The following is a 10446-nucleotide window of genomic DNA, read 5'->3' as shown; positions in this document are numbered from 1 at the left end:
GAGGGCTGCCGAGTATTGTTAACCCCCCCCCCCCCCAAAAAAAAAACACACACACACCCCACTAACTTTGGACAAGGGGCAGTCCGGTTTAATCCTCCCCACATACAATCACTGAAAGCCTTCTATTTTGTGATTGGAATACTAGACATTTTAATCAATAGAGGGGGTAAAAGAAGTGATGTTCTAAACTGCACTCTACTCAGAACTTGGCAGGAGCAGAGAGCCTGGGTAATCAAAGCCAACTGTAAATCAACTAAGAGATTCTTTGGATGTAGCATACTAAGCATTAGAGGTAGCCGAGGCGTACCAATTTAAAGTTAAAAAAACATTCCCCCCCCCCTTGAGTTCCACTTTTAATATGAACAGCACATGGGTATGGATGCAGAGAATTATTATAAATCCAGCAAGTTTGGGAGAAAAGCTGGAAAGAGAAGGTAGACAGCCACACCACACTTGTGAAACTGTAGCCAAGAAAACTGATTGAAAGATAAAATATGTTGCATCTTTCAAGAGCAAATACAATTGGTTGAAACCGTAGACAAGGTCAACTTAGTTTGAGTTTTCATCCCCAAAAACACTTCTCCTTGTAGTTGGGAAGTTACATATCCCAAAACACAACCGGTACTTACTCTTTGGGCACTGGTACTTTAGAATCTGGTTGTAAAATGAGGTCTATCCTCAGGGGCTTTTCACGACGTTTGTTGACTTTAGAATCTGGAAAGCAAACAAGTGTTACACATTATAAAAAAAAATACATATAATATATATAAATTAACATTTTTGCAGCAGCAGCATTCCATGCCACCTCTAAGCAGGGAGAGTATGTTTTACTGTTCCCGTACCTGTCTTTTAACATAACCCAAAGGGGAATGGTGTGCAGCAGTCAAACTACACTGAACTACTATATAGTAGCTAGTATGTGGTACTATGGATTACTATAAATCATTATAGAATCAAAGAGATCTACAGAATTCTAATGGAAAACTGCAAAAATAAAGAATTAGTCCAAGAGTCACTGACTGATTCTAAGGCCTACGTAAGGTGACCAAGCTTACTTCATAGAGTAGATGAAGAGGAGCCCTCCTTACCTTTTTGTTCATTACCAGTATCCACAAAGAACAAGCTTTCATCCTTCTTCTCTGCTAACAGGCCACTGTAAAAAGAAAAGAGTTCAGCTTATACATTCTCATGTTTCTCAATGAAATTCCTGCCACCAGTCCATCACATAACTGGGGAGAATGAACCCTTTATTTCCTGTCCTGTTGGCTCATAGGATATCTTTCCAATGGGGAGGGAAAGCTCCTCTTAGATGTCAAGGGAACAAGTGTCCCCTCTATCCCTGTTTGGAGGCAACTGAATATTTTGAATCTACCCCTCACTGTCATGGCTGCTATCCCCTGACCACTCTATCCAAAAAAAAAAAAGTTGTCTTTATACTGTAAATTAGGGATGCACTGAAATTTCAGCACATGCCTGGTTTCTCTCCTCCCCGTTGGGTGCTGCTCTGTGTCCCCTCTGACACAGAGCAGCGTCCAGCAGGGAGGAGAGAAACTGTCACAGGAGGCCAAGCAGTGCGGGAGGAGAGCAATGTGAGCGGCCAGCGTGTCTCCTCCGCGCACCGCTCGCTCAGCCTCCTGTGACAGCAAGTCAGGATGGAGAGCGAGTACAAACACTCAGCGATCACTGAGTGTAAATAATGGGAGGACATGGTATGTTTACTGTGTCCCCAATTATGAATAAATGGGAAGCGATCTACATCACCTCCTGTTCATTCATAATTGTGGATATAGTAAACATACTATGTTCTCAACGAACAGGAACACTCAGTATAGAGGATTTTTGTTCATTTCGAACAGGAGCTGTAGAAAAAAAAAAAGTTTGAGGACTCCGTGTTCTCAATCTCTTTCAAAAAGGGAAATATCAGGAGTCTGATTAGACCCCCAATATTTCCCCAAAGCCCCCAGCAGTACCTTAAAAAGATAACTATTTTTGGTTTTCGTTTTTGACAAATTTCATTTCGGTGCACCTCTACTATAAATGGTAATCAGATTTGAGTATGAACCCTTTGCCTCCAACTTATATGTGGTCACGCAGACCTGAGATAAAGCCCATAAAGTTCTCAACCACTAGTATGGGAGTCTGGCATTCCTATAATGGCCATTTCACGGTGTCAGTAGCTCCCTAGTGACAGGACAGCCATGCTTTGTGCACCTGCATTACAAGGCACTACAGTCTCAGAAGGAAAACAAAGGCAGGAGGTGCACAAGCAGAGAACCATCATAGCACATTCTGAATCTGAGATCTACGTGACAGCCTAGAGGTACCACAGGGAGAACAGGGGGAGGGCTTGTTAGCATGGGCAGATTATATTAGGGTATCAACAAAACCTTTTTTGTTTTAGCTTTGTATAGGGTGGAGAAGGGTTAGATCCTCAGTCGGGGTTTTATAGCTGTCCCTGTTGAGAACATTCACCCCTTTATTTTTACTGGCAACCGTTGTCACCGGAAAAGGAAATCCAACAATGTTGGTGGTGTCTCCAAAACAAGATTTCCCAATGGGGACAAATAAGGGCAATTCTTCCCAATTCATGAGATTTCCCCTTTAACGCATTGCATCATCAGAACAGGAAGTAAAGGGAAATCTCCACAACCGGACAGAGAGCAGAAAAAGAACGAAAGGCAGAGACTCTCAGTCAAGTGTTTATTGCTGTCTGTGACCCCATTAGGGAGATACATGCTCTCTACTTGTCATAGTGACCACTGTCAACAGAAAAAGGGGGAATATCCCAAATTTTACAGTTGTCACCAGAACAAGAGGTGAAGTGAAATCTTTCAATGTGAAATCCTGTTCCATGATCTCCCCAATGGCAGAGAGCAAACAAATAACATTATAACATATAGTCACTCACATTTAAAAATCAAGGAAACCGGCCGGTATAGTGTAGCGTCTCACTCACCTGTTACTTCCTGGTATAGCGTGATATCGAATTAGGATAGACCCGCCCCGACGCGTTTCGTCATACAAGACGTCCTCAGGAGGTCATTTTACCTAAATCCATAACGGACGGAGTGTGCGGACTCTGACTTGGGATCTTCTGCTTTAATATCTCAACCCGTGTGGTGAGTACACACCCGAAAGGGGATAGTTTGAAAGCACCGTGGTGTGGGAAGAATTCACCAACTGATGCACCAAATAACATAACCCATCACCATGATAATACTAATCCTGGCCCATTTGCCTTTTTTTGTAAAGGGTAATGCCACTTTCCCAGGTGAATTTGGGAAAATAAAGTTACCCTTTTGCCAGTTTACTACACACACTGCATACACAGCATCACATAAGCACTTCTCATTGGGACTGCGCTGTCCAATGAGTGCTCGCCATTTGCAAGCGAAATTTAAAATACAGAGTGCGCCTCTATTTACAGAGTACGGGCACTACACCGGCGGAGGGGAATGAGCATTAGGCAAAAGGTAGGATTTCAGGGAGACTGGGTCAGATTGGAGAGCATACTTCCTTTTTCCAAAATCCACCTGGGAAAGTGGAATTACGCTTCCAACTTACCTAAAGTCGCAGTCACATGACACTCAGGTCCAGAGTCTTCCTTCTTCATTTGATTACATCCAGGGCCCTTCTTGGGGTGTCCATGCCACTGCCTGAATGAAGTGGACAGTATTGGCTGTCCAGCAGCATGTTCCTGGCAGGATTCAGAGGTGTAACATCATCATGAGGGGACAGTAGGTGACCAGCTGGTGAGTGGACCACCTGCAATTCTTATTAACAGTCCTCCACACCTGGAAACTTCACCAGTAAGGGACGCTATATTTTGTTTAGAGTGGGGCTCTAACCCTTCTATCCAAAACTTAAAGTATTGGCTATCCATACACTACAAAAAAAAGTTAATGTTTTGTAATGAGCCCACTAGGGGGGAGGGCAGGCTGGGACACATGGCCCCCTCAGCACTGAATGTTTAGCAGGCTGCCATGGGCATGATCAGGCTCTCACCCAGCAGTCCTCTCCTGCAGCCGCACGTCGTCCAGGAACTCCTCCACATCCTGAACATCGCTGTGCCGCTTCCAGTTCTTCTTCTTATTCCGGTTCACCCGCTTCCTCTTCAAGGTCCCCTTCTGTCCGCATTTCGACTGCTCGCTGAACCCCAAGAAGCCCTCCTCCACGCGGCCCTTACCGGAGGCCACCATGCTGGAACTAAAGGCCGTGATGACGTCAGCGCCGGAAGTACGTCACCTCAGCGGCGCGTGAAGCAAGACGGCGGCCTTCTTATTAAAGGGCAAAGCTGCCCACCAATATCGAGGAAGGATTGTGCGTCTCCTTCGAGGACTTGTATCTATAATTGTCCCTGGTTCACAAAACGTAGCGCTTCATCTTGTTTTCCATGGTAAAAGGACCAATATACATTAAAACCTCCCAAATGTAGGATTTTAAGGGATAGGTGGACGCATGGGGTGTGCCATTAAAAAGTGGGCGTGGTGGGAAAATGCAAGTATTTTAAATGCTGCAGTTTTTCCCTTTCCATACATATTGTTTGTTAATTGACAATTTGTCAGCCTTGCTCCTCCCTATATACCCTTTTGTATAGCTGTGGGGGAAGGAGAGAAGAGCAGTACTATAGACTCAGAGCAGGGATATGGAAACTCTTGACTCTCCAGCTTTTGTGAAACTACATATCCCATAATGCATCTGTTTCTGGGAGTCATGCCTGTGGCTGTTAGAGTCTTGCAATGCATCATGGAATTTGTAGTTTCACCACAGCTTTCAGGCCAAAGTTTGCCTGAGTGTACTTGGTTTGCTCTGCACCAAGCAGCTCAAGGCTTTTGGATTTCTACAGAGGGGAGGCTTTTAAAGCTAAATCACATGTATAAAATACCTTAAAGGGCATCTCTGTATTTCTATATTGCCTTTCCATAAGTTCTCTACCACTCCTAATAATCATATCCATCTAGAAGTTTGTAAACTTACTTATTGAAGATGCCCATAGGATGTACTTCCTCAATGCACTGACACCATTTCACTCAGCCCTGTACATATAAACTTCCTTGTGTCACCACTCTCACAGACCTTGCCTTCTGTGCTCCCTCTCCAAGTCTTATACATTAATGTCTCCATTCCTATGAGACATTTGCTGGGCAGCCTGCTGGGAGTCTCACTGCTTTACCGCACCACAATGACATGTGATCATTCTCCTTTGTAGGTTCATTGGACTGGAAGTCAGTTGCGTGATGCTAAATCTTTCTCACCGTCACAGAACCTTTATTTAAATGTTTTCTCTACTAATGTTCTTCCTTTTTTGACCGGGACCGAGTGATTGCTGGGACAGGGAACGAGTGATTGCTGGGACAGTGACCGAGTGATTGCTGGGACAGGGAACGAGTGATTGCTGGGACAGGGAACGAGTGATTGCTGGGACAGGGACCGAGTGATTGCTGGGACAGGGAACGAGTGATTGCTGGGACAGGGACCGAGTGATTGCTGGGACAGGGGCGGGTGATTGCTGGACAGGGAACGAGTGATTGTTGGGCCAGGGAACGAGTGATCTGTTCCATTTTCTACGCAATGTCTGCATAAAGGTGCCCATACACTGCACGATTATCGTACGATAATCGTGCAGTGTATGGGCACCTTTATGCAGACATTGCGTAGAAAATGGAACAGATCACTCGTTCCCTGGCCCAACAATCACTCGTTCCTTGTCCCAGCAATCACTCGTTCCGTTGCACGTCTCCGTTCACACTGCTCGATTATCGTACGAAAGCCCGATCGCATACGATTATCGTACGATAATCGTGCAGTGTATGGGCACCTTTATGCAGACATTGCGTAGAAAATGGAACAGATCACTCGTTCCCTGGCCCAACAATCACTCGTTCCTTGTCCCAGCAATCACTCGTTCCGTTGCACGTCTCCGTTCACACTGCTCGATTATCGTACGAAAGCCCGATCGCATACGATTATCGTACGATAATCGTGCAGTGTATGGGCACCTTTATGCAGACATTGCGTAGAAAATGGAACAGATCACTCGTTCCCTGGCCCAACAATCACTCGTTCCTTGTCCCAGCAATCACTCGTTCCGTTGCACGTCTCCGTTCACACTGCTCGATTATCGTACGAAAGCCCGATCGCATACGATTATCGTACGATAATCGTGCAGTGTATGGGCACCTTTATGCAGACATTGCGTAGAAAATGGAACAGATCACTCGTTCCCTGGCCCAACAATCACTCGTTCCTTGTCCCAGCAATCACTCGTTCCGTTGCACGTCTCCGTTCACACTGCTCGATTATCGTACGAAAGCCCGATCGCATACGATTATCGTACGATAATCGTGCAGTGTATGGGCACCTTTATGCAGACATTGCGTAGAAAATGGAACAGATCACTCGTTCCCTGGCCCAACAATCACTCGTTCCTTGTCCCAGCAATCACTCGTTCCGTTGCACGTCTCCGTTCACACTGCTCGATTATCGTACGAAAGCCCGATCGCATACGATTATCGTACGATAATCGTGCAGTGTATGGGCACCTTTATGCAGACATTGCGTAGAAAATGGAACAGATCACTCGTTCCCTGGCCCAACAATCACTCGTTCCTTGTCCCAGCAATCACTCGTTCCGTTGCACGTCTCCGTTCACACTGCTCGATTATCGTACGAAAGCCCGATCGCATACGATTATCGTACGATAATCGTGCAGTGTATGGGCACCTTTATGCAGACATTGCGTAGAAAATGGAACAGATCACTCGTTCCCTGGCCCAACAATCACTCGTTCCTTGTCCCAGCAATCACTCGTTCCGTTGCACGTCTCCGTTCACACTGCTCGATTATCGTACGAAAGCCCGATCGCATACGATTATCGTACGATAATCGTGCAGTGTATGGGCACCTTTATGCAGACATTGCGTAGAAAATGGAACAGATCACTCGTTCCCTGGCCCAACAATCACTCGTTCCTTGTCCCAGCAATCACTCGTTCCGTTGCACGTCTCCGTTCACACTGCTCGATTATCGTACGAAAGCCCGATCGCATACGATTATCGTACGATAATCGTGCAGTGTATGGGCACCTTTATGCAGACATTGCGTAGAAAATGGAACAGATCACTCGTTCCCTGGCCCAACAATCACTCGTTCCTTGTCCCAGCAATCACTCGTTCCGTTGCACGTCTCCGTTCACACTGCTCGATTATCGTACGAAAGCCCGATCGCATACGATTATCGTACGATAATCGTGCAGTGTATGGGCACCTTTATGCAGACATTGCGTAGAAAATGGAACAGATCACTCGTTCCCTGGCCCAACAATCACTCGTTCCTTGTCCCAGCAATCACTCGTTCCGTTGCACGTCTCCGTTCACACTGCTCGATTATCGTACGAAAGCCCGATCGCATACGATTATCGTACGATAATCGTGCAGTGTATGGGCACCTTTATGCAGACATTGCGTAGAAAATGGAACAGATCACTCGTTCCCTGGCCCAACAATCACTCGTTCCTTGTCCCAGCAATCACTCGTTCCGTTGCACGTCTCCGTTCACACTGCTCGATTATCGTACGAAAGCCCGATCGCATACGATTATCGTACGATAATCGTGCAGTGTATGGGCACCTTTATGCAGACATTGCGTAGAAAATGGAACAGATCACTCGTTCCCTGGCCCAACAATCACTCGTTCCTTGTCCCAGCAATCACTCGTTCCGTTGCACGTCTCCGTTCACACTGCTCGATTATCGTACGAAAGCCCGATCGCATACGATTATCGTACGATAATCGTATGCGATCGGGGTTTCGTACGATAATCGAGCAGTGTGAACGGAGACGTGCAACGGAACGAGTGATTGCTTGCTGGGACAGGGACCGAGTGATTGCTGGGACAAGGAACGAGTGATTGTTGCGACAGGGAACGAGTGATTGCTGGGACAGGGAACGAGTGATCTGTTCCATTTTCTACGCAATGTCTGCATAAAGGTGCCCATACACTGCACGATTATCGTACGATAATCGTATGCGATCGGGTTTTCGTACGATAATCGAGCAGTGTGAACGGAGACGTGCGACCGTTTCTACTGTACGGTCGCACGTCTTCTGTCGAACCAGCATGTTCGAAAACCAGCCGGGAATCGTACGATTCTCGGCTGGTTAGAACGGTGCTCGGAAGATAAATGCTGAACGGGCCGGTGTGCGCACGCGCACACTGCCCGTTCAGCATTGCGGTCATCGGAAGCCCGCCCCTCAGGAGGGCGGGCTTGCGATGATCGAGAGTGCGATCTGCCTGTCCAAGATAGGCAGATTGTACGTTTTTTTAATTCCTTTACAACCATCGCAAGACTAAAGTCTTGCGATGGTTGTAGAGTGTATGGCCACCTTAAGGGTCCCCACACACCTTCCGATTATCGTACGAGAATCACGGGAAATCCCGCGATCGTACGATGATCGTAAGGTGTGTGGAAGCCGTGCGACCTCTACTACTGTAAGGTCGCACGACTTTAAACTTACGGACATGTTTGAAAACCCGCCGAGCATCGTACGATGTTCGGCGGGTTTGTGGCATGTCCGTACGATAACAGCCGTACGGGCCTGTGTGCGCAAGCGCACACTGCCCGTTCGGCATTGCGGTCATCGGAAGCCTGCCCCTCAGGGGGCGTGGCTTGCGAACATCGCAAGTACGATCTGCCTATGCAACATAGGCAGATCGTACGTTTTTTTAAGTACCTTACAACCATCGCAAGACAGAAGTCTTGCGATGGTTGTAAGGTGTGTGCCCAGCTCCCTTCAGTTCCCTCTGCACACCCCGATCCCGCGCTCAGCTGAGAGTGAGAGGGAGAAGGAAGGCTGTTAACCCTACATTTGCCAGTGTTAGCAAACCAGGCACATAGGCAGGGAAATGAGCTTTCACTGCCCACATAGTGCGTTCACTACACCAGGTTATCGGCAGAAAGTTCACATCCCGTTCACACCAGGTCCAATCTGTTGTTGTGGCTTACACCATTCATACACTTGTTTCCCAGGCAGCGTTGCTAATTCCTCCCTTTGTCTTAACATACGGTATCCTTCAACTATTTCAATACTTGGTATGTTGTCACTTTGGCATCAGTGTCTCTTTAGGAGCCTGTGTCAATGGGTTGTTATGGGTTACAGCAGTTTGCAACCTGTATGCTCCTTTTTATGGTAGTAAATCGTTTTTCTGTAGTGGTAAATCTTTGGATTACATCTGGGAAGTAACATGTAACTTGCTGCATTATGCTTTTTTTCTCTTGCTATAAATAGTTCAAGTTAATTTTTTTCACACATGATAGGACCTGCCCTAAGATCTCTCCTCCAGACCCAAATTCCTTTGCAATCCAGATCTGTCCTCCAAACCCAAATTTCTCTACAATCCCAGTTACACCCACATCTGCAGTCTGTGCCAATTAGACCATTCTCAGGACTCGGCAGTAGAGGGCGCTCTCCTATTATGAATCCGAGGTAGCAGCGAGGGAACTCCCTGTCTTAGCTCTGCGCCTATATGGTGGTTGTTTATAGCTGTTTGATGGATTCTCCCTTGGGGTTATCAGGATTCCCTCTACTAGGTGATAGATGGTTCAGGGCGGTGATAGCTTACCTTCTGCTGGTTATTTTTTGCTGTCTTCCTTACGTTGGCCTCACGCAGTCAGATTTAATCTGTAAAATCGTCAAAATTTACCAACAATTGAGCAGTGCGAGTGCTACATGTTTGATTATCACAGTTTAAATGTGAAACAAAACCTTCATGTTGTTTGTGTCCAGCATAAACCCGAAAAAACACCCCCCCCCAAAAAATTCCAAGTATTTCTATGGCCGCAGTGGCGTCACAAGGGGGGTGCGGCCCGCACCCGGGTGACACCATTGCAGGGATGGCACCAAAATCACTGACAGTCATTTTGGTGTCACCCCCTCTAAAAAGTCGGGCACTTGGTTATGGACCCAGAGCCCGACAGTGTCTGGAGAGAGGCGGGAACCCGGCGGCACACCTTATCCCGCCGAGTGAACGTCCCCTCCTCTCTCTGCTGGCGTCCATCACCAAGATGGCCGCAGGCAGACATCAATCAGATGACCACGCATGCGTGTCACACCCGGCCTCGGGATGCCTCGGGATGCCCGTGTATGGCCGTGTTCACATTTGAGCATTTTGTCGCTTGTAGCAAATGCCTGCCACTGGAAAGAAGTACATGAGCTTCTTTTTGGCAAATTATGTGCTTCTTGGCCCCCATAGACCTCAATGGAAATGCTAAAAAATGTGCATTTGCTGCGTTTTTTTGGCATTTTACGCGCATTTGCCCATTTACATCAATGTGTCACAATCTGCTTGCAAAAACCCATGACTTAATGTACGCGCGTAGAAATTCGCAAAATCGTGCTACACAAAACGTACATATTTGATATCGCTCATGGGGGGAATGAGGGCTAA

The 10446-nt window shown here is 46.8% G+C and overlaps 1 protein-coding gene across 1 annotated transcript in view; it reads right to left on the bottom strand.

Moving 5' to 3' along the window:
- Positions 1 to 4216, bottom strand: part of GLTSCR2 (glioma tumor suppressor candidate region gene 2) — a 28026-nt gene extending 23810 nt beyond the window's left edge. Inside the window, exons 1-3 of the mRNA XM_018556007.1 lie at positions 4006 to 4216; positions 1089 to 1153; positions 630 to 714 (exon numbers count right to left, since the gene is read on the bottom strand). Coding sequence (XP_018411509.1) covers positions 630 to 714; positions 1089 to 1153; positions 4006 to 4199 — 344 coding nt within the window. The 5' untranslated portion in view covers positions 4200 to 4216. The remainder of the gene's footprint in view (positions 1 to 629; positions 715 to 1088; positions 1154 to 4005) is intronic.
- Positions 4217 to 10446: the final 6230 nt, after the last annotated feature.

This window comes from Nanorana parkeri, unplaced genomic scaffold, assembly GCF_000935625.1.
Source record: "Nanorana parkeri isolate BGI_ZX_2015 unplaced genomic scaffold, ASM93562v1 scaffold221, whole genome shotgun sequence".
NCBI classification, from domain to species: Eukaryota; Metazoa; Chordata; class Amphibia; order Anura; family Dicroglossidae; genus Nanorana; species Nanorana parkeri.
This window is presented reverse-complemented; position numbering and strand designations above follow the sequence as displayed.